At 36.6% G+C, this 24,581-nt stretch overlaps 1 protein-coding gene across 9 annotated transcripts in view; it reads left to right on the forward strand.

Annotated features, from left to right (window-relative positions):
• The window catches only part of TANK (TRAF family member associated NFKB activator), a 100,176-nt gene that overhangs the window by 22,097 nt on the left and 53,498 nt on the right, over nucleotides 1-24,581 (forward strand). For 5 of the 9 annotated variants that reach the window (XM_042948954.1, XM_042948949.1, XM_042948951.1 and 2 more), the window contains exon 2: nucleotides 18,790-18,937. In XM_042948954.1, coding sequence (XP_042804888.1) covers nucleotides 18,839-18,937 — 99 coding nt within the window. In that variant the 5' untranslated portion in view covers nucleotides 18,790-18,838. Of the gene's footprint in view, nucleotides 1-4,996; nucleotides 6,936-18,789; nucleotides 18,938-21,088; nucleotides 21,962-24,581 lie in introns of those variants that run through there. The other 4 variants (XM_042948953.1, XM_042948952.1, XM_042948950.1 and 1 more) reach the window with 4 other exon arrangements.

Genomic DNA, 24,581 nt, shown 5'->3' on the forward strand with positions numbered 1-24,581 from the left:
CGGAGAGAATGGGTGGGCGAGGCGGAAAAAGCAAAAGCATACCCTACCCGCAGTGGGAACCAGGCGTTACTTAGGGTCTGCACTCTCGTGTGAACAGAAACAACGAGTTACAGGTGTAAAAAGCTGTGCTTGTCAAGCGAAGAACGTAGGGGGAAGATACTCAAACCAAGGAGTGGGTGTGTCCCTTGTTATACTGTAACAAGCAAAAGTAGAGCTGCCTTGCTATGTAAGGTGTCATTTATCTCACCGATGCTTTTGACAAGTTATCCTAAGGGAAAAAGGGTAGTAACAGAAGTGAAGTGATATGAAAATGTAGGAAAATAAAATGATCTTCTTGCTTACCATGGTTGGAATACACATTTCAAATGTAGCAGAGAAGCAAGTACTGTATTCTGTTGAAAAATTATATTCTCATCATTTGGAAGGGGTGGAAAACCCCAAAATGATACAACCGTGTATAAAGCCAACAATTTATAAAGAAAATGAAACGTTCTCAGGCCTTTCTCCAGTCGTAGGTACTCCAAGACCGTCTACATCTCTCTTACATGCACAAAACATGTTATTTCGTTCTCTTGTGAAAGTGAGATTGTATAAACATACTATTCTGTTTTCTGAGTTTTCAGACCAAAAAATATATGGTGCAAGTCTTGCCATGCATAGCTCTATTTTATCTTAATGTCAGCATGGTATTCCTCTATCAGCATGTACCATAACATAGTTAACCATCTCTTAATGTGGCTTGTCCCTATATTTTGCCCATTATTATTCAAAATTATTTATCTGTACTTGATTAGAGTACAGATATATTAATCCTTAATGAAATATATGGCAGATATTTTCAAGAACTGTCAGTCTTTTGGTTTAAAATGCCCAGGTTTTGTTTTTGTTTTTTATCACTTAAGGCAGTTCCTACTCAAAAATTATTAAAATATTTTCCTATATTGCCTGTTAATTATTTTATAGTTTTTTATGCTCTACTCTTTAAAACATCTGAAAATTATTTTTGTACATTATATAAGATAGGGATTTAGCCATTTTTTTCTGAACTCATTTGTTAAAATCAATTCTTCCTGACTAGAAATACTACCTTAGTATAATAAATTTACATGGGTCTTTTATTATTATTATTATTATTATTATTATTCTGTCGCTTTGTTCTATTTGTCTCTCCCTATACAAAAACCAATCTCTTTGATTCTGGCATTTTTAAAGTAATTCCTACAGCAAGTCCTTCTTCATTTATCTTTTTCAAATTTTCTTGAATATTATTGCACTCATTTTGACATAAAATTTAAAGTAAACTGTTTATGTTTCATTAAAATAATCCTTTGGTCTGTTTTAGCTATTATATTCACTAATACTTTGTGGCTGGTATGTAGATGAGTGATTATACATCTGGCCGATTTTCTAAATTTATTAGTTTTAATAAATTGTCCCCCTTGAATTTTCTAGGAAAACAATCATTTAAACATAGTCTTATCTTTCTTTATACTTTTTTTCTTTCTTTGGTTTAATGAATTGCTAGTTTCTCCAGCCTAGTGATATGTAATCCAGCCTAGTGATATGTAATAACAGTGATTCTGGCCATCCTTTTCTTATTTCTTAGTTTTTGGATACTTTTACCATGTCATCATTAAATATGGCATTTACTATTAATTTCCAATAAGTTCTGTTTATCAAGGAAGTGTCTTTAATATTTCTAGCTTACTAGGATTTTTCGAAAGAGTGGATTTTGGACCAAGGTGTGTGTGTGTGTGTGTGTGTGTGTGTGTGTGTGTGTGTGTGTGTTTACATTGGCTAGCATATTGCGAGCAATTTTGAATAATAGATGTTGAGTGTTCATTTGGTCTGTATATTTCTTGTTGTTAAGATGATGCCTTCTCATTACTACTTAACTAAACATTTTTATCAGGAGTGAAAGTTGAGTTTTGTCATATGGCTTTTAGGCATCTGTTGTGACCTATTGTGTGCTTTTCTTTGACCTATTAGGATGATGGGTTATTTTAGTTGATTTCCAGTTTGTGAACCAACCTTACAGTTGATCATGGTGTAATATTTAAGCATATAGGTTCCTTTTTGGTAACATTTTTACTTAAAATCAGTAATTGGGTGTCATCTATAGTCCTCTTCTTCTGTATTATCTTTGCTAGAGTTTGATATCAGGGTTATGATGGTTTCCTAAAAAGAACTGAGAAGAGTTCCTTCTTTCTCTGCTCTAGTTTAAAGAGCATAAGAGCTCTCTATTCTTTGAAGATCTGAAAGAATTAACTCATGAAACCATCTTGGCCTGAAAGTACTATTGTTCTTAAAATAGCAACATCCACAGAAAAAGGCTCAGAACTTAAAAAAGCTAACAATCAGAAACTCCTCAGAGTAAATCCAAATAAATTAAAGAGTCTAAAATACCCGTATGTTGAGAACAAAGAAGAATTCTGTGTTTATCCTAGTCCTTTCTCTCCCCCACCTCTTTTTTTTTTTTTTCATGGTCAGAGAAAATGCTGTAGGTAGGCTGAGGCTGATAATAAAAGGTATTGCTGTCCTTTCCTCTATTCCAGTTATACTATAAAGAAAGTAAAGGGTGTTGCTTCTACATGGGCAAGTTCTTCTATGCCTTGAAGGAAACCAGGAGTGACACTCAACTGGGAAAGCATCAGTTTCACTTTGTTGTCATTAGCTTCCCAATTTTGTTGGGAAATTTCTTTCTTCAGAGGTAATAACCAAGCTTACATGCTACTGTAGCCAAATCCCATAAGAGGGTTTCAAAATGAGTTGGTGAAAAAAATATACAAGCTCATCATGCCTGTACTTATTTAATATGAAGTGAAAATTATTAACACAGTCCAGATACGTGTGTGACACGTGCACACACATAGAACAGGGATGGCTTTTAACAAGTACAAACCACCAAAGGCCACCTTTTTTCTAGACTAATAGTTTACTGTTTATATGTGGATAATAGTGTATTTTGTACTCTTTGGTAGAGTTATTACTTTTTTTTTTTTTTAAGTAGGCTTCACGCCCAGTGCAGAATCCAACGCGAGGCTTGAACTCCTGCCCCTATAATTAAGACCTGAGCTCAGATCAAGAGTCTGACACTCAACCAACTGAGCCACCAGGCGCCCCGAGTTATTACCTTTTATAAATGATTATTCCAGACGCTTTCTGATCACTGTCAAGAATATGACCTTAGGCGGGTAATGTCATATAACAGTATACATCTGTAAACTGTGGAGGACTTTAAGACACTCATAAGTGCTGTTTACAGAGAGATGCAGTCATTATCTGAATGCTTGCATATTTGAGTATTTTAACTGACTTTGTATCAATCTAGAAAAAAATAATTATTGACATGATTTGGGAGTGTGCCTTATAACAACGAAAGACTTTGCATGCTTTTTAAAATTGTGCTCATTATCTAAAAGTAAATGGTAAATAAAAATAGATAGCCTGTGATATAAAACTTCACTATTCTAACTGTTCTGATGTGATGCATTAACTGATTAGCTGTTAACTACTGTTTGGTTTTTTGTTTTCTAACACTTTATAAACATCTGTATTACTGTTTAATTTCACCTAGTTTGTGTTTCATTATATCAAGACAAGTTTGGGTTTCTGGTTCCTGTAGGATTTATGTTGTGGCTGCCATTCCCTTTTACTCCTGTCCCCCCCCCACCCCCCCACCCCCCCAATCCCCCAATCTTCTATGCTTGCTGCTGTGGTTTTCAGTCATGGGTAGAGGGAAAGAGGAGGCTATTATCTAGAATAGGTAACAAAAATCTCTTTATAGTCTGGGACCAAGATTCTGAGTCATCTTCAAAAAAGGCTAGCAGAGAATGTAAAATGAACTGCCTTGTGGGTGGATGGCTAATTAGTTTACAGTCTTTTGAACTAGGTGCAATATTTGACACTGTTCAAAAAAATTGAGAAGGACTGGAACTAGGTTCTTTGAAACTGAAAACAAGCCTTTGAGACCTGTGTAATACATATGTCATAGTTTTTCAATCCCCAGTCGTAAAAAACATTTTTTTAAATTATGGTAAGATACATATTACATGAAATTACCATCATAACTATTTTTAAGTACAGTTTGGTAGGGTTTAATGCATTTGCATTGTTGTGCAACCAAGAAAAACATTTAAGGGACTTACTCTTTTAAGAAAAAGAGTCTGGGAAGTAAATAATGATAATCATTTATCTCACAAGGGAGATGTCCTGTATAGTAACTTGATAGTAACCTGAGTTTTCTTCCTTTTACGCAGGGATACTCTCTTTGATAGTAATTATCAATACTAAATTATGAGAGTAAACTGAGCAGTGGTAATCTGAAGTTGCTTTCACTTACTACCAACAGTTTTGCTTTGCAAAAAAAAAAAAAAAAAGTGTTGAAAGTAGGTTGTGAACACAAGGTCTATCTTTTCAAGTCATTTCAGTAAGGCACTAACTGGGAATTGAGTGGACTAAGAAAAATAATGTAAGTTCCATTTTGATTGTTACTCAAGAAGTTGAAGTTATAAGAATCTTTGAAACATTTGCGTAGAATGAGTTATAAACATTATTCTCTGGAACAGCAGAACAAACACAACTAGGTAATTTGCTAGGGAGAGTGACTTGTTAAAAAGACAGAAATCAGGGACTCAGATCTGTTTAAGAAAATATTTCAAATTGCTTGAATAAAATCAACTATTGTGGGATATTTAAATGCATTTACTGGGGCGCCTGGGTGGCTCAGTCGGTTGAGCTTCCGACTTCGGCTCAGGTCACGATCTCACGGTTCGTGGGTTCGAGCCCCGCGTCGGGCTCTGTGATGACAGCTCAGAGCCTGGAGCTTGTTTCAGATTCTGTGTCTCCCTCTCTCTCTGACCCTCCCCTGCTCATGCTCTGTCTCTGTCTCAAAAATAAATAAACATTAAAAAAAAATTTAAAAAAAAATAAATAAATAAATAAAAAAAATAAAAAAAAAAAAAAATAAATGCATTTACTGTTCATGGCCGTTTGTTATGTAGCATTTACTATAATATAATTTCATGATTTCATATATTTGCTGTCTCTAAACTAGAAATGTCTTTCCATTGATATTGATGTTTCTTGGTTTTTAGAATCCTTATCTCCTTTTTGATTAACGTTTAAATCTCACAGATCCTAGGACATTTCATATTTGCTCCTCTTTCCCACACAGTCTTCTTTCTCTTGTAGTTCCCCCATCCAAGAATATTCTGCAGAGCACTGCTTTATATGACTTAAGAAAACAGATTTTTAATATTAAACAGTCATTTTAAACTGCATAAACTTCACCCCCACCCACCATTTCCAGATTTTAACATGGCCCTAATGCAGGAGAGGATACCCCTTAGGAAGCTGAGCAAGCTAACTGAGCAGTGCCATGTTTCTGTTCACATCGGGGTAGAATACCACATGTCATGTCCGGTTTTCTTTTGGTGTTACACTGATTGTACACTTCAACTCAAAAAATTTGATAAACAGTCTGAGAGAAAGAAGTACTACTGGAGGAAAAAAGGAAGTAAGGCAAAGCTGAAATACATGGGTGTGGTCTTTGGCTGTGAAATCTTTCAACTCTTAAAAGATAGCACAAAAAGTTTCACCAAGTTTTAACATCCAGCAAAATGGAAACCTGGTCTGGGGAGCTTTTGGTTTGATGAGTAGGGAGTTGTCTTACCTTGTTTATCGTGATGCATTTAGCTAACCACCAGCTTATGGAAAAAATACAAAATCTAAATTCTAACACTGCTGACTCAATGATATTTAAGTTTCTATTATTTCAGCTGCCTGACTGTAACACACTAACAGTTGAGGTACAGCGTGTTATGGGTATATTGGAAAGTGAGACTACAAATGCAAACTGTCATTTTGGGAAATTGGCTGCTTATGTTAGGGAACTATCTTAAAAGTGGGAAATGATTATAACTAAATGTTAGGAGTGACAGTTCTCATCCATTTCCCTTCTTCAAGTAGGGAAAACACACATACTCTTGCATGTCTTTAAAATTTTACCCTAACTATGTAAGACAGAGGATGTCCTTTTATTTAAGGGTATGTACTCCCGTTATTGACTCGTACTTTTGTTTCTGATACTAATTGTGGGTAAGGAGGCTAATACAGAACTAAAATACAGAAAAGACAGGGTGTATCTCTCACTAATTTATTTATCTCTTTTGCTAAGGTGGCAACTTTTCTGACATAGAATGTGAAATCTTATTACTATTCGTACCTCAGAGGGTTGGAAAAGCAGGCGACTTTCTTTTCTAGGACAGAGTGGAAGAGGTAACTCAAGGTGATTTCCTCCCCCTGTCCCGAAACTGCATTGGATTTGAAGTGCCCTCTTACCACAAGTGTGAACCCTGGCAGAACACTTACATAGAAGTAGAATAGTCTCAGCAGTGGGGGAAACCCAGCAGAGGGGCCTTTCCCACCTTCCAAATCACCCATATTGTCTCTACTACTCCACAAAAAATAGACCTTATTAAAGCATTATAAATCATTCTGGGTGGAGGTGGTGGGAATCTGATACCTATAAGCCGGTGATTCTTTTCAAACTTGAAATCCCAAAATATATAACTAATCAAAGTTAAGTTATTCTGGTTGAGCTGGGCAGTTGGTGGTGGAATGTTGTTTGGTTCACATATGCCCAGCCTCAGTAGAGCTCTGGAAGCACTACCACTTCGATTACTATTTTATTTTCTTCAGGATTGGTTAACTGTCACTTGGAGAATAATATTGGTTACCAGAGACAGCAAGCTTAAGATATTTTATCTGTGAAGTAAGAAAAGTTCACTTAAAAAGAAGGTGGGTAGGAGGAATTAGAGTAACAAGAAGAATCAACATCCTGATAGAGGAGTCCCACAAAGGAATACAGAAAGAATGAAATTGGCCAAAAAATATTTGAAGAAAATTCCCAGAACTGAAGGATGAACTTCCAGGTGAGTTAAATATAAGATCAGGAATCAAAATGGCTCTAGACTTCAACAAAAACAAATGGAAGCTAGAAGAGAGCATAGCAAAGCTTTCAAAATTCTGTGGAAAAATTGCTTCCAACCTAGAATTTTTAACCTGGCAAACTATCAGTTAAATCTGAGGGTAGAGTAAAGGTATTTTCAGTGATGCAAGGTCTCAAAAAATTTTCTTTGCCAACACTTTCTCAGGAAGCTGCTGGAGGGTTTAGTCCACCAAATGGGATGAGTAAAACAAGAAAGATGAAAATTTGGGATACTGAAAATGAGGGATTCAACTAGAGAGAGAGAGATGAACAAAGGGAATCCTCAAAATCAAGGTGAAAGAAGGTCTTGAGATGAAGGTTTACCTTCAGGCATAGAGATCAACAAATCTAGACTGAAGTCAAACAGCTCAAGGGGAGTTCCTCTAAGAAGATGAAAATGGTAGAGTAACTGAAGTGTCTGAATGGATTGTATTAGTATGATGGGAAATAAAGTAAATAAAGTTTTTTCAGGGAAAGGTGTTTCAGGGAAGGGAAAGGAGTCATAGTATGGCTTACCAGTGAATAACATTGCATAGTTATAAGAAAGTAAAAGCTGAATGTTTATCTAACTATCCTCTTTTTAGAAGATATAACTATTTTGGGAGAATGGGGAGAGTATAAAGTTGCAGGTCAGGGCCAGGGAGTGGGGGGTTAAAAAGAGCTGAATCCTTACTTTGCATAGTGGGAAGAAAAGTAAAACTGAAAAATCAATAGTAGCAACATTAGCATGTTTGGAGATACAGAGATAAATACCAGAAAGAACCAAAAGAACTGAAAATTGTTGCCAAGGTGAAGCAGGAAATGGGGAGGGGAAAGAAGAGAGCAAGGGACTTAATGTTTTTCTTAAGCCTTGTGAAGCTCTTTGACTCATTAAAATATAGATATGTATCTCTGTGGTTAAAAATAAAAACTAAATTAGAATAAAATGAGCTAGAGATTGGACTTTCATATTGGAGCGACCTGGAGTTATCTGGGTCTTCCATTTTCTAATTCTTTGACCTTAGTCAACTTACATAAATTTGAAGCTCAGTATCCTTATGTAGAAAGGGAAGGCAGTTTGTGATCCTGCAAAAGAAAAATTCAAATAAGGTACTTTATATAAAGCACCTGAGGCAAGTAATATTACCTCAATAGGTATCAATCCTTACCCCCATCCCTGATGTTCTCTGTGAGGAAATACCTCCTTCATTGTTGGAATTGTTGTCATTCAAACAGAAATCTAAAATTGTCTTTTTGGTCCATGGCTGTGTGCCTTTTTGGAATTAAGTCATGTCATTGAGATCTGTGTCCTTTCTCAACTATCTGTAGATAGTTTGAGAATTTAGATAGAATTGAAATGATTAGGGTATTGGTAGGGGGAGCATCGAGTGGAAAGGGCCATTGCTGCTTGGTGGGAGAAGACTTGGTCCCACTCAGATTTCTCTCTCAACATGAACCTCAGTGCAAATGCTATCAATGGAGTCTCTTCCATTAATACTGTTTCCAAGAGGAAACACTCGTCATATAAACTGATGAGTTGTGGAATTTTCACAGAACCAAGATTAACATTAGAGTGCTATTGCTGTGGGCCATCTGCCAAAGTATCAAAATACCTTTTTTCTTTCTTTCTTTTAAAGAACATCTTCTAAGCAACTGCTATTTTTGTTTCCAAATTCTATATGCTTCTTCTGAAACAGTTCAAAAAGCAGATCATTGTGGAACACAAAGACGCCTTATCAAAAGTCTGTTTCCCTGCCATGGTGCATATTTGTACACTGTTATACAGAATACAGGGCTTTCCCAGTTATGAATTGACCCCCTATGGCAATGATCCTAAATTTGTCTTACATCCGCTTTTCCCCCTCTCCCCCGCCCCCCAAATTATCCAAGAGGTCTTAGACAGTGTTTACTGATCTGTTGTTTTTTTTTAAACCGCCCTGGATGATTCTGTTAACCCATGTCCTACAGTATGTTCTACCCCAAACATCCTAAACTGGGGCAGATGAGGGAACTGAGGTCCACAGAAAGGTTAAATGACTTGTTTACTCTTACCTGTCAACTAGTTTGTACTCTGTACTCCTAAATCTGATTTTATCTTTGGTTGACTAGGCTTTTTGATTTTGATCTATAATGTTCAAATTGTCTTAATAAAGAAATTAATATATTTTACACAAGATGTTGTCTCAGTTAAAAATTAACTTTGGAATCTGCATCTTATAGCATCTTTTTTTTTCCAGATACAAAAAGAAGTGAAAGTGAAAAAAGTGAAAATTTTTAATAAGCTCTTGTTTCCTCACAGTAGGATAGCACAGCAAGTGTTATTTGGTCTGAATATTCACATTTGAGAAAAACTGGCCTTGAGGAGAGTGGAGACTTGGGTAATTTGGGCACAAATGCCGGTTTGAGAAGTTGGTTTGTCAGGATATCCAGGGATTTTGGGGGTTTTGTCTTCAGGAGTATCCAACAGTTGGAGTGAGAGAGTGTGTTGCATGGTATTGTATCTGATTTTAAACTTTTATCATATTATACATTTAAAGTCACACCCTAAACGTCTTGGGAATGACTGGAAATAGAGATCTGGAAATCTCTGAAACCTTATTTATTTTCCCATTGGAGTTCTCACAATTACTTCTAATAAAACAAGTTGTGACTTGCAAACATTTGCTCAGCAGCCTTTAGGTGTTCCTCAGGGAAATTAAAAACAAGGTTATGAAGAGCTGAGGAGTCCTGTGCCCATGGTTAAGAGCACAGAGGACAGCTTTGTAATTATGTAAGCTTTTGCCTTTTTCCATTTATCATTGGTAATATTCTCAACACTAAATGACTGCTCAGCAATTTAAACTGTGATTTAAGAGAAAACAGGCCTTTTTGTGAAAAGGTCCCCTGTCTCCTGAAGTTTCACTATCTTCATAGAAGAGCTCTTTCCTTTCATAGTGGTTTTATTTTGTTCTGATACAGTAAATGACTCAGAGATGCTGGAGGGGTCCCTAATCTGTTAACTCATGAGATTTTAGCTACTTCTTTTTCAAAAACAACTTTGCCTTTTATGAATCTTGTGCAGCCTGTGACATCTCTTATATTATTGTGGTCTGTGTAGGGGGACTTTTTTAAGATTACTGAAAATATTTTTTTTCCCCGACTCTTCTGGTTAGCACCAGAAGATAGGTACAAACCATCCTACTCTTGTGAAAGATCATTAGTAATGCTACTTTATTGTCACAGATTTGGCAGAGTAGAAGGGAGGAGACTTAAAAAAAGATCACGCAATCAGACAGAATTATTTTTCCTGTTACTCAGCAGCATGTAAGGGTTAACAGACCCTTTAGATAACATTCCTACCTATTTGCCTTTGTATAAGATAACAGACTTCTGCTAAAATGCCTTACTATTTTATGCATTCCCTAGTTTATTTACCTTCTGACATGACCTTGTCCAGATAATAAGTGGTCCTATCTTTTTTGCTTTATATTTGGAAGGAAAAGAGTGTACATTTTGTGACATGAAATGATACAATAATGGGTATTGCTTCTTTCTCTTTCCATTATTTTCTTTACAAAAATGTAGGGTTTTGTTTGTTGGTTTGTTTGTTTTTGGTAAAAAGATTTGGGCTTGGTTGACTGTCAAAGGACTTACCAGTATCAGAGGACTTTCAAAAGTCCTGGTATTTTGAAAAATATCGCTGGTGAACCATCTTCAACAAAGTCACCTGGGTTGCTTTGCTTATTGAAATGCATATTCCCATCCCAGGCCAGCTGATTTAGAATTGCAGGGACCTGAAAGCTGCATTCGTGTGTATTGTGGACGTCCATTTGGCCAACAAATCCTGTTGATTCTGACTTTGAAATGTCTCTTGAATCCATTCATTTTTCATTTCCCCTGCTCTAGTTCAAGCCCATCTTTCACCCAGAATACAGCAGTAGCTTCCTATAGATATCCTCACTTTGTCTCCAGGTTTGTATTCCACAGTGTATCCAGTTTACCTTTCTAAAATGTGTTCATCTCCTGCTTGAAAATCCTCCATTACTTCTTTTTTTTATAAAATTTTTTTCTAATGTATATTTATTTTTGAGAGAGAGAGCATGACTAGGGGAAGGGCAGAGAGAGAGGGAGACAGAGAATCCACAGCAGGCTCCGTGCTGTCAGTAGAGAGCTGAATGCAGGGCTTGAACTCGTGAACTGTGAGATCATGACCGGAGTCAAAGTTGGACACTCGACCAGCTGAGCCACCCAGGCACCCTAGTCCTCCATTACTTCTTAATGTCAGCAGGTTAAAACCTAAATTTCTCATAGTAACATTCAGGGTCCACTGCAATCCGGCCATAACTGAGTCTGCTGCATATAGTTAATGCAGTTAGCACACTCTATAACTCTAGGGGGTTCCAATTATGGTCTGCATGAATCCCCTAGGGCTTTTACAGTGCAGCACAATCATACCTGGTAGCCTTGACTTCTGTCTTAACACCCTCACCTCTCCTTCCTCTCTGTACACATCCTAGACTTCATAAATAAAATACCTACAGTCCCTAAATGCACTATACTAGTGGCTTCTCAATTCCTCTGCTCTTTCAGAGTGAATATTCTTTCCTCCCTCTCAATTCTCCACTAGTTGAAATCCTCATGTGTCAGATCCTGTGTGAAGCTTTCCACAATCCCTCTCATTTTAATTGTTCTTCCTCTTGAGCTGTTATCCTGCTTACACCTTTTATTTAGCAGTTCTTTTTTCTTCTTTTGAGGTAAAACTTACATGCAATAAATCTTCAGTGAACTGTTGGGTGAATTCCCACAAATGTTTCCACCTGTGCTTCCCAGACCCCTATCAAGATATGATATGATCATACCTTTTTACACATTTATAATTGGCCTGCTAGTGTGGTTAATCATTTTCATGCATGCCTGCCTTACTAAATTACAAGCTCTAATTAGAGAAAAAGGCAAAGACGATGACTTTGTCTCTTTCCCATGGAAAAAAGGAACATGTACGATGCATTCAGCACTGAACTAGTGTTGACTGTTGTACCAGTTAACATACAGCTCACCTCCTCTCTTAAGGGACCCTCAAAGACAGTGGCTTAAATAAGACAGAAATTTTATTTCTTCCACATACTACAATTTAAAGTATAAGATGTCCAGGGCTGATCTAGCAGCTCCACGGTATCAAGGACATAGACATCTTCATTCTTGTTGTTCCAGCCTTATGAAGTGTTGTCCTCACCATGGTGTTCTAGGTGACTAACCACAACATCCCATCCAGTTGGGGAAGGGAAAAAAAAAAGTGAGGAGAAGAGCTCCTTTTGGAAGTTGCACTTACTTGCCAATGACCATAACATAGTCACATGACCATACCAGCTATAAGTCAGGAATACTAGAGAAGAGAACAGATGTTGAGGAACAGATAATATACATACTTCATATTTAATCTGCACAATAACACTACAAACTGTCATAAGAAAACTAATACACAAAGAAGCTAAGTAAATGGCTAGAAAATTGCAGATCTGGGATCTGAATCCAGAACCTTTACTTTTCTTCCTTCTATCCAGTACAATGTTAGGAGGGCATACTTAAATGTTATTAAGTAAATAAAAGTAGTCTTTACAGTGTTATTTCACATTTTTTATATCACATACTTTCACAGTATCATATCATTTCTTTACTTCCGGGACACCCTATGTAACTTAACTCCATGCTTCTTGCCATCCTAAAATTAAATGCCATATCAGCTGGTTTGTAACCAAGGCCTAGTTTATAATAAAAATTAAAACAAAATGAATACTTCTTTTAAATCTATATCATATGAGGAAAAATATATCACTGTACTTGCCAAGCAATCGCTTCTGTACTCTTTTTTTTTGCTTGGAAATGCTATATAATCATAAAGTTGAAGGAGATTAAATCGTTTACCTCCTTCATTTTAAAAGCAAGGAAAATTGAGGTCCAGTGAAGGTACAAGACTTGCCTTTTATTTCGTTCCCACTGTTACTTCTTTTTAAGTATCATGGGAAGAGCACTAGCCTAATCAACCCTTTCTGTAAGTAACCATCATTGTTACACTGAAGAATTATCTCAGGTTTGCAGAGTTGTATGATCAGAAAAATCAAGCTGAACAATGCACAAAGAAATGCTTGTTATCCTAGCCTTTTTTAGTGAAGAATAAATATTACCTAACACTAAAAACCTCTTTATAGCCCTTGGGAACCCACTTTAGAAAGGATGACTGCTGTTTGATAATCAAATAAAAGGAATGGGTGAGGTCATTCCTATCCATAATTCAAAACCCTATGCAAATGTTACCGACCTCTCAAAGCCTTTCCTAAACCTCAAAAATAGATGTGACCACTTTCCTCTCCAAATTTTGTGGCCTTTAGATACCTCAGGGAGTGTGTGTGTGTGCGCGCGTGCGTGCGTGTGCACATACACTTTAAGTTACAGCTAATGTCGTCATGAGGATAGGTTTTGTGTATGTTTTGTTCTCACTGTGTCAGTGGTGCCCAGTACAGGCTTTGCTCCTCCTTGGCAATGTTTCATCAAATGAACATATCCACCATGGCACCCTGGGAGAATACTTTGCAGTTGCCTTTAATAAACAGTTCTTGAACTAAGAGTTTCAAATCTTTATTCCCAGTTCGCACACTTACAGCTTTGTAGCTCTAGGCAAGTCTTTTAATGTCTCTGAGCTCTTAATCAGTCAAATGGCAATGTGAATAATAGGAAATAAAGAATTGGTGGAAAAACTTTGTAAAAGGAACACAACTCTAATGTGGTACTCTCTGAAGCCCCTTGCTAATAAGTAAACTTTTTTTTTTAATTGAATTGAATAGTAATGGGATATATTTTATTAAGATCTAAGTTTGACCCTAGCAGTTGGCAAACTTTTGTTGGAGCTTGGAAACTTTTCCAAGGAAAGATAAAATTATCTCCCTTACGTAGGCTACCTCTTTATTATTGAACAGTTTCATTATTGAACCAAGGGATTCATGAAAGAGGAAGCAGCCTGCTGCCCAGGGATTTTCTTGGTGCCTCCTCCTAGTGGGCACACACTGGACCCAGGAGGCAGAACAGGAACTTGCTGTCCTTCATTTTCCTTCTCACAGGAACCACCCAGGGGAAAAAAGGAACTAATGCCAGAGGGGCAGATGTGGGTGGGTAGGGACTATCCTAGCTTCAGGGGATTGCCCTGAGTGGGTAGGGGTGCTTTGCCTTCTCCTTGCCCAGATGCATTCTAGGGCATCAGTAACTTAATCTTTTCCTGATAGAATGGAGGGGAGCCAGCAAACCAGACCATGGATGGCTTTCCTAAAAATACACTTAAGAGAGAAAAACCATAACTGTAAGAATGTTTCCAAGGCAGAGGTTGCTCTAGCTTGGATCTCCTGGGTTTAGGTGATGAGATTTGCGTTTGAGCATGTTTACTATAAATAAAACCATTTCCCTGGAGCCTGGCAAGTTTTGCAGAAGGCATACCAAAATGTAATTGAAATGTGACTGCCTCTTAAATTGTGAAATTAATTTTACACTTAACAAATGCTTTAAAAAAATTGAGGAACAAGTGGCTTTAAAGTTCAGGGTGTTAATATTTGAAATCTGTCCAATTTAATTAGTTGGGTCCCAGCAACTTTTTCTGTGGTCAGTGTCACTGATCTAACACCCAATTCTCTTCTTGGTTGTGAGATAGAAATTAAATGTATCATTTATTTAGTTGTATTGACCTGAATTGTATCTCTCCACCACACATTCTTATTTCAGGAAATAGGATGCATCCATGTGGAATTTACTCAGTAACTCTTCTTAGTGACATTTGTGTGATCTAATTCAAGGACCTGAAGTAAAGCCTCCACACTATTTACTTGCATATGATGCAGCTATTTTTAGTACTGCATTTACATTTTTAAAAACAAGAATGCACCTTCTTGATGGAGCAGACCTGCAGTTTTAGACTCACAGACTCAAGAACTGTAGAACAAATAAGTTTCTTCGACATCAAGTCCAAACATCTTTTTTTGTATTGGAGAGAAATAAACTTGGGTTCAGAAAGATTTAAGGGCTCCTGGGTGGCTCAGTCGGTTAAGCAACCAACTCTTGATTTCAGCTCAGGTCATGATCTCGCTCACAGTTTGTGAGTTCAAGCCCTATAAATTTTAGGGCTATGTGCTGACAGCATAGGACCTGCTTAAGATTCTCTCTCTCCCTCTGTCTGCCCCTCCTCCATTTGTGTGCATGCTCTCTCTCTCTCTCTCACTCTCAAAATAAATAAAACCTAAAAAAAAAAAAAATAAAAGATTCAGTTGCCCTGAACTCAGGTCACAGACTTATTCAATGATAGAACAAAATAAGAAACTAGATGGATTCCCAATTCAAGGCTCCTGTTTGTCTCAGATTTTAAAATATAAATGTGTTGTATGTTGACAATTTGTTATGATATGCAGGTTTTTAAGACAGTGATAGGTAACTTAGTCACTTAGTTACTTAAAACCTCTAATTTCTGCATTAGCATATTACAGTATATTATAGTCTCTATAGCTGCCTATTCTTGTTTTCTTTCGCTTCTTGTATACTTATTTTTATCTTGCTTGTATTTTTATAAGCTGCCTTAAATCCTTCTTTGAATGATATGGTGTCCAAACTACTCAAAGTGATACTTTGTGTGTTAATATTATTTATTTTTCTGTAGTGTCTATGGCATGTCAGAGATCCTGGCAGTGTTAGTTATCCTAACGGTATTTTGTCCTTTATATCTATCAGAGGTGGCAGTAGAAACAAACTTCCTGAGTGGAATGCCAAAAAAAATTACCATTCTTTTATTTTTTCAGAAAACAGTAACACTCTGATTCCCATAACAAAACCCTCAAAATTGTTTTTATTAAACCTGAAAATGACTTAGTGTATTTAGTATCTTAAAATGAAAAGACCATCTGATAGGATTGAAATATTACCTAGGTATTTAAAAGAGCATTGTGATTTATGGTCAACTAATTTTGATAAGAATGCCAAGGCCATTCATTAGGAAAAGAATAGCCTTTAGTGCCAGGGCAGCTGGATAGCCACATGCCAAAGAAAGAGTTTGGACCCCTACCTCATGCCATATACAGATAAACTCTGTGTGGATCAAAGATCCAAATATAAGGCTAAAAGTATAAAATTCTTGTAGGGAAACATAGATGAAAATCTGCATGGCCTTGTATTAGGCAACAGTTTTTTAGATATGACATGAAAAAAAGCAAGCAGCAAAATGAAAAATAGATAAATCAGACATCATCAAAATTAAAATCAAGGAGTAGAAAGACAATCTACAGAATGGGAGAAAAATTTGTAAATTATATATATCTGATAAATCTCTAGTTTCCAGAATATATAAAGAACTCTTACAACTCAGCAATGTGAAGGGCCACCTGGGTGACTCAGTCATTTTGAGCATCTGACTCTTGATTTCGGCTTGGGTCTTGGCCCTGGGGTCATGGGATCAAGCCCTATGTTGGGCTCCGTGCTGAGTGTGGAGACTGCTGGAGATTCTCTCCCTTCTCCCTCACCCCCTTCCCCCCACTTGCACTCTCTCAACAATATGAAGACAAATAACCGAATTAAAAAGTGGACAAAGGATTTGATAGATAGACATTTCTCTAAAGAAGATACACAAATGACCAGTATGCACTGGAAAGATGTTCAACATCATCAGGGAAATGCAAATCAAAATTGTTGAGGTACCACTTCACACCCACTAGGATGGGTGTCCATTTAAAAAATGAACAATAAGCGTTGGTGAAGATGTAGAGAAATTAGGGCTCTTATATATTACTAGTAGAAATAGAAATTTGTACACATTCTGTGGAAACAGCTTTGGCAGTTCCTTAAAAAGTTAAAGAGGATTATCATCTAACCTAGCAATTCTGCTCCTAGGTATGTAACCAAGAGAATTGAAAACGTATATTCACACAAGTATGCATACACAAATAGTAACTTTCTTCAGGATAATCAAGAAATGGAAAGAACTCAAATGTCCATTAACCAAGGAACATATTAACAAATGTGGTAAATTCATACAACGGAATATTAGACATCAAAAGCAGTGAAGTACTATTACGTCCTACAACATGGGTAAACCTCAGAAATTGTATGCCATGTGAAAAAAGCCAGACACAAAAGCCATATATTGCATGTTTCCATTTATATGAAATGTCCAAAATAGGCAAATCCATAGAGTCAGAAAGAAGATTAGTGATTGCTAGGGGATTGATGGGAGGGGGGAATTGGGATTAACTGCTAATATTACCTTCTTTGTGTAGTGATAAAAATATTCTGCAACTAGGGGCTCCTGAGTGGCTCAGGTGGTTGAGTGTCTGACTTTGACTCTGGTTGTGATCTTGTGGTTTGTGAGTTCGAGCCCTGCATCATGCTCACTGCTGTCAGCACAGAGCCTGCTTCAGATCCTCTGTCCCCCTCTCTCTGTGCCCCTTCCCTGTTGCACGCTTTCTCTCTCTCTCTCAAAAATAAACATTGTAAAAAAATGTTCTGGAATTAGGTAATGGTGATGATTGTACAACAAAAAGCCACAGAAGTGTATGCTTTAATGTGGTGGATTTTATGTTATATAAATTGTATTTTTAATTTAATTTTTTTAAGTTTATTTATTGAGAGAGAAAGAGCAGGCAGGCATGAGTGGTGCGGGGGTGGGGGTTGCAGAGAGAGAGGAAGAGAGAGAGAGAATACCAAGCAGGCTCCACACTGTCAGCACCAAGCTCGAAACAAGATTTGATCCCCCAAACCATGAGATCATGAACTGAACCGAAATCAAGAGTCGGAATCTTAACTGACTGAGCCACCCAGGCTCCCCTATGTGATTGTACTTTAATGTAAAATACTGAAAAAAAAATTATTTTTAAAACATTGTGTACCCAAAATAAAATGAAAGATGTTATGAAAGCTTAAAGTGTAAGATTAAGGATTTCCAATCATAAAGAAGTGAAATAATTTAATACCCTCAAGCCCCCTAGGACTGATAGAGAATTTTATCTATTCTCTGGCTTTCAGAGGATTAAGAGAAAAGTCCTGTGGTGTTGTTTTTTACAGCTGGACAGGAGGAATCCGAAGCATTATATGGTCCTCTGCTCAGAGCCAAGGAATGTGGTTAGAGATGTTATGCAAATTGAGATGATAAAACCAAATTACCTCCACTCAGTAGATCACCTGTAGTTCAAAAACAGCAGGGAGTTTGGAAAACTAATAGAGAGTGTGGGTAGGACTGAAGGGATGTGATTTTTTCTTTTTTAATGTACAATCCAACAGCAACTCTCCCTAGATTTTGTGCTAAAATAAGAGCATTTTCACACATTTTAATTGCTCTGCGATAACAGCAGTGTGAACTCCATCCACAAACATTTATTATCTATTTAACTTTGCTCTAATTTCAGTGTAGCAAGAATTCACCTTGTAAGTGGGAATAACTGTCCGTTTAGTAAAAAGAAATCCCTTCCCACGTTGTTAATCCTGTTGTGCATTTCTGTAATAAAGTATTAATAACAAATGGCCTTTTATATTTCTCCATTTTAAGGTTGCATTTATAGATTACTGTTTTCAAAGTAGCATCTTTGTGAGTTGGAACCCCACTTGCTCCTTGAACATTAGTAAAGAATATTAAAAATTGTAGAAGTTAAGGTTTCTTAACATTTCTAATCAGGATTTTAGATGAGACCCATATGCCTTTATAAACCTTTATAGTACTTGGTGCTATAATGTTCATGATAAACTGTATGGAACTGTTTTTAAGATGTGTCTTAAAAATAAGATTTGTGTAACTTCATAGCTATCTAAATTGTTTTATTTTCCAGACCTGTCATTTACTCCATCCTTTATAGTGATGCTACAGAACAGAAAGGAATGGATAAAAATATTGGCGAGCAACTCAATAAAGCTTATGAAGCCTTTCGACAGGCATGTATGGATAGAGATTCTGCAGTAAAAGAGCTACAGCAAAAGGTATATGGTTTTGGTTTTGAAAGTTATTTCTTCTGGTAAATGGAATTTGAGAATCTTTTGCAACTAAAAAATATTGTACTGTTTGAAACTTTCTTGAAGAACTATAAATAACTAAAACACAGAGATTTATATTAATGGATGGAATTTAAGATTGTTATTGTTTTTTTTTTAAAAAAAACATTGTGACCAGAGGGAAGAGTTCACAAAGAGTATTATCTTCCATGAATAATTTTTAATTTTCAGTTGCAAAAGAGGGTAAGTTGGAGGAAAGGTATACTTCCTAGGCATAAATTTACCTTAGTAGTTCCTCGGCACATGTCTGCTATTGGCCCATAATTAGGTCTCCACTGATCTGTAGCAAAATGAGAAAAATAAGAATGTAATGAACTTCTTGTAATGCTAAATTTATCCAATTCAAAATTCTGTCCTTTATTCTCATATTATGTTTCCATGTTTCCACACTATCAGAGTATAGGGCAGAATTGTATTAACACACACTTTTGTGGGGCACCTGGATGGTTCAGTCGGTTGAGCATCCATCTCTTGACTTCAGCTCAGGTCATGATCCCTTCCCAGAAGATCAAGCCCTGCATTGGGCTCCATGCTGAGGATGGAGCCTCCTTAAGATTCTCTCTCTTTCCCTCTGCCACTCCCCCCTGCTTGTGGGTTCTCTTCTCTTTTTCTATCTAAACAAAAAAACAAAAACAACAAAAAAATCCGCCCCCCACATTTGTGAGATGATAATGATAGAGTTTTTGTTTATTTATTTAATATCACTATTTAGTAGTGTCTTGGGGGTCCCCAATAGCATATATACATTCTGTGTTTCTAAAGGGACTCACAAGACTTAGCATACAGTAATGCTCACAGCCAAGATTTATTACAGTGTCATGATAAAGATACACAGCCAGATCATTAATATAAAAAAACCATCAGGCAGATTCTAGAAGGATCCATATGCAGGCCTCCTATGCTCTTTCCCACCTGTGAGGGGTCACACAGAGTGCACCCTGCCTCCAGTCAAAAATTTAGTCACACATGTACAGTGCTTCTACATAGGAACTCCATTTGAGACGCAAGAGTTAAGGGTTTTTATTAAGAACTAGTCCCATAGAACATCTACAAAGGCAAGGTAATTAAAAGCAAAAATGAACTATTGGGACCTCATGAAGATAAAAAGCTTCTGCACAGCAAAGGAAACAACCAACAAAACTAAAAGGCAACCAACAGAATGGGAAAAGATATTTGCAAATGACATATCGGACAAAGGGCTAGTATCCAAAATCTATAAAGAGCTCACCAAACTCCCCACCTGAAAAACAAATAATCCAGTGAAGGAATGGGCAGAAAACATGAATAGACACTTCTCTAAAGAAGACATCCAGATGGCCAACAGGCACATGAAAAGATGCTCAACGTCACTCCTCATCAGGGAAATACAAATCAAAACCACACTGAGATACCACCTCACGCTAGTCAGAGTGGCTAAAATGAACAAATCAGGAAACTATAGATGCTGGAGAGGATGTGGAGAAACGGGAACGCTCTTGCACTGTTGGTGGGAATGCAAACTGGTGCAGCCACTCTGGAAAACAGTGTGGAGGTTCCTCAAAAAATTAAAAATAGATCTACCCTATGACCCAGCAATAGCACTGCTAGGAATTTACCCAAGGGATACAGGAGTACTGATGCATAGGGGCACTTGTACCCCAATGTTTATAGCAGCACTCTCAACAATAGCCAAATTATGGAAAGAGCCGAAATGTCCACCAACTGATGAATGGATAAAGAAATTGTGGTTTACATACACAATGGAATACTACTTGGCAATGAGAAAGAATGAAATATGACCTTTTGTAGCAACGTGGATGGAACTGGAGAGTGTGATGCTAAGTGAAAGAAGTCATACAGAGAAAGACAGATACCATATGTTTTCACTCTTATGTGGATCCTGAGAACTTTAACAGAAGACCATGGGGGAGGGGAAGGGACAAAAAAAAGTTAGAGAGGGAGGGAGCCAAAACATAAGAGACTCATAAAAACTGAGAATAAACTGAGGGTTGATGAGGGGTGCGAGGGAGGGGAAAGTGGGTGATGGGCATTAAGGAGGGCACCTTTTGAGATGAGCACTGGGTGTTGTATGGAAACCAATTTGACAATAAATTTCATATTTAAAAAATAATAAAGGTAAAGACTCAAAAAAAAAAAAAAAGAACTAGTCCCATAGATACCCTATGTCAACCAAAATTTCAGACTCTCAGAAGGAAAGTGGGTCTTCATCATAAATTTCATAGTCTCTTGGTATAGTCTAAGTAAGCTGTCATAGCAGTCAACTTTATCACTTAGGAAATGTTCTCAAAGTTAGGCTCCCAGATGCCAGCCAAGGGCTAATCTTCATTAGTTTCAACAGGCAGTTGAAAGTGGGAGATCTTACATTGGTTCTCTCATTTAAGAAAAAAATATATTAGCTTTGAAATTCTGAAGTCTAAGAAATATGCTAGCCATGCTGTTCTTAGTTTCTTCCATAAATTTAGGAACTACACAATTCTCTTCATCCTACTTTAAACATCTATAAAACTAGCTGTTATACATATTTCCCTGCATTCCTCAGAAATCATTATTATTTGTGATTCTCCTGTTGGTTTATAAAAGAATACTTCCATTTGTATAGGCAGACTTATGGACTAAGTTCTTCCTTGGGGTGCACAGAGGAGAAACAGACGCATAACAATGACAGGGAGTTTTCTAAAATTATTGAAGTTTAGAATTTGGATTTTTCCTTTCTAGTTCAGGTATAAGGCATAATCACTTTTTAAAAAACAAAACAGAAAAAACAAAAACAAAATTCCCAACTTTTATTCTTCTTATTTTCCTATTAGGTTCATTAAGAAATTTCAACAATCCTATACTTGTTCTAGGAAAGTTAGGAAACACAGAATTACGGAAGAGCAGTATTGACATATTCTTAGGTTAAGGCAGAGACAGAAATTTCTCTAACTGCTCCTCTGCCTGCACTAGCCAATGGTAAGCAACTCTTATATTTACTCTTGTAATGGTAAGAAACTCTTGTAATTTAACCTTTTAACTGTCATGGAAGAAGCCTTTGTTCACGTCAGCAATTATTTCAAGGAGGGTAAAGGGAATTTTTTTTTTTAATATTTGTCAAGTACTCAAGAATAAAGAAAACATGTATACTATATATTCTTATGTACTAAACTCAAAATATCCTGATCTATTTTAAAATATTATTGTATGCCTGCCGTATACTAGGCCCTTGATGAGGTTCTGAGAATGCTGAAACAAAACATAGTTTATACCTTTAAGGAACTTTCCAATTAGAAGCTAAAAAGGAAGAGTAATAGTTCTTATCATAGGATGCTAAGTGCTAAAGTGGAAGTCTGTGGAGGATAACATAGGAGCACAGAGAAGAGGCACCTCAATCAGTCTGGGAGGATCAGGTGATAAGCCAACTCTCACACCCCTCACTTAGGCTGAGATTAGGAGTTGGGTAAATTAAGGAAGAAGAGTCCTGCAAGCAGGGGGAGCAGTGTATGTAATAAAAACACAAAAGGAAGGGAATATATGGTACGTTCCACATACAATAAGGTGATTCTATGGCTCCAACAAGAACAATAGAGCAGTACAGGAAAAGAAGCTGTGAAGGTAGATTAGGGGCCTATCATGAGGAATAGGACTAAGTAGTTCATACTACATTCTTAATCAAAATGTACTGAAGGATTAATATACATGCTTCAGAAAAGGCTTCCTGACATTAGGATATAGGATAGAGGACAATGTAGAATTCAGCTCAACAAACATATTGATGATAAACAGTGTTCTAAGAGCTAGGAATATAAAAATAAGTGGTAATCATCAAGGCACTTTATCAACTTTAATATATATACATACATATATGTTTCATGTATTATGTGTATGTAAAGGTATACATATATAAATGGTATGATAATATATAAGTATCCATTAATATGCATATGTTTTATATATATACAGTTGACCTTGAATAACGCAGGGGGTTAGGGGTGCTGACTACCATCCCCGCCACCCCCCCCCCGCGCTGTCAGAAATCTGCATGTAACTTTTGATTCTCCAAAAACATAACTACTGTTAGTCTACTGTTGACTGGAAACCTTACCAATAACATAAAACAATCGATTAACACATATTTTGTATGTTATATGTATTATATACTGTATTCTTTCAATAAAGTGAGCTAGAGAAAAAATGTTATTAAGAAAATTATAAGAGAAAATACATTTATATATAGTACTGTACTGTATTTATTGGGGGTAAAAATTGACATATAAGTGGACCTGTGCTGTTCAGGGGTCAACTGTACATATATTATACTTCAATGTAAAAAAGAAAAAAATGAATCATTTTAAGCAGTCAACATGCAGACTTAAGCATTAGGGATGAATTAGGGAAGCAGTCTAATGTTTATTTAGAAAACAGAATGGAAAGTAGGTGGCACCTGAATGCAGGCCACTTCTGAGTGTGATAACATAGATTCTAGATGATAACTAAGTATCTGGATAGAAGACTGGATTGATGGTGGTACTGATGACTGAAAGGAACAGTAGAGAAGATGCAGATTTACAGATGGGGAAATAAGATGTGTAATTAGGTTTTAGCTATCGAGTTTAGTTACCTGTGGGACACGCAGGTGAAATTGTATAATGGATGGTTACAAATATGGATTTAGAAGCTTAGGTAGAATTGTGAAGAAGAGATTATAGTTATAGATTAAAGAATAACAAATTTTATTATAGCGTTGAATAAAATAGCATTTCCAAGTTAGAGTGTATAGAGCAAAGGAGTATTTGAAGGGTAAGAGGGTGAGAGGGTGGAAATAAGACCAACCAGTTGGTCATTGGAGATTTAAAACTAAAGAATTGACTATGAAACAAGAGGAGAAACACCTATTCCTCAGAACTGGAAGGGATGAGAAAAAAAAAAAACAAAACAGGTTCACACGAAGATAAGTTTGCAGATAGGAGTTGGTGGTGGCAGGAAGTTAGCAGGGTTATCATGTATCACTTATATGTGGAATCTAAAAAAGTCAAACCTATTGAAAACAGTAAAATGGTGGTTACCAGGGATTAGGAGGTGGGCATAATATTGATGGTGTTTAAGGGTTTAAACTTGTAATGAGGTAATGATTAGTGAATAAGCCAAAGAGATCTAATGCACAGTATAATGAATATAGAAAATAATATCATACTATAATTATATAATGTGATAAATACTGCTACAGGGGCAGTCATATTACAATATGTAAATGTATCAAAGTAACACACTGTACACCTCAAACTTACACAGTGTTACATGTCAAATTTATTCAATAAAAGAAAAATAGGGTTATAATGTAAGAGTCTGTTTTTTTCTGTGAAATACATGGTGAGGTCATCTGAGTGAAGTGATTTTAGGATATTCTGAGAGTGGTAGTAAAGAACTGAAATAGCTTCAGTTAAAAAATGGGAGAAGAAATATGTTGCATCCAGCATTTACCATGAATTTTTGGTGGTATCAATCCATGTTTGTTGGTCATTTTTTTCAGCAGCTTTCTTCGTATAGAAGTGGAATGAGCAGATGGCCAAATCCAGGATTAGGAGATTGCAGAGTT

Source organism: Panthera leo, chromosome C1 (assembly GCF_018350215.1).
Source record: "Panthera leo isolate Ple1 chromosome C1, P.leo_Ple1_pat1.1, whole genome shotgun sequence".
Lineage (NCBI taxonomy): Eukaryota > Metazoa > Chordata > Mammalia > Carnivora > Felidae > Panthera > Panthera leo.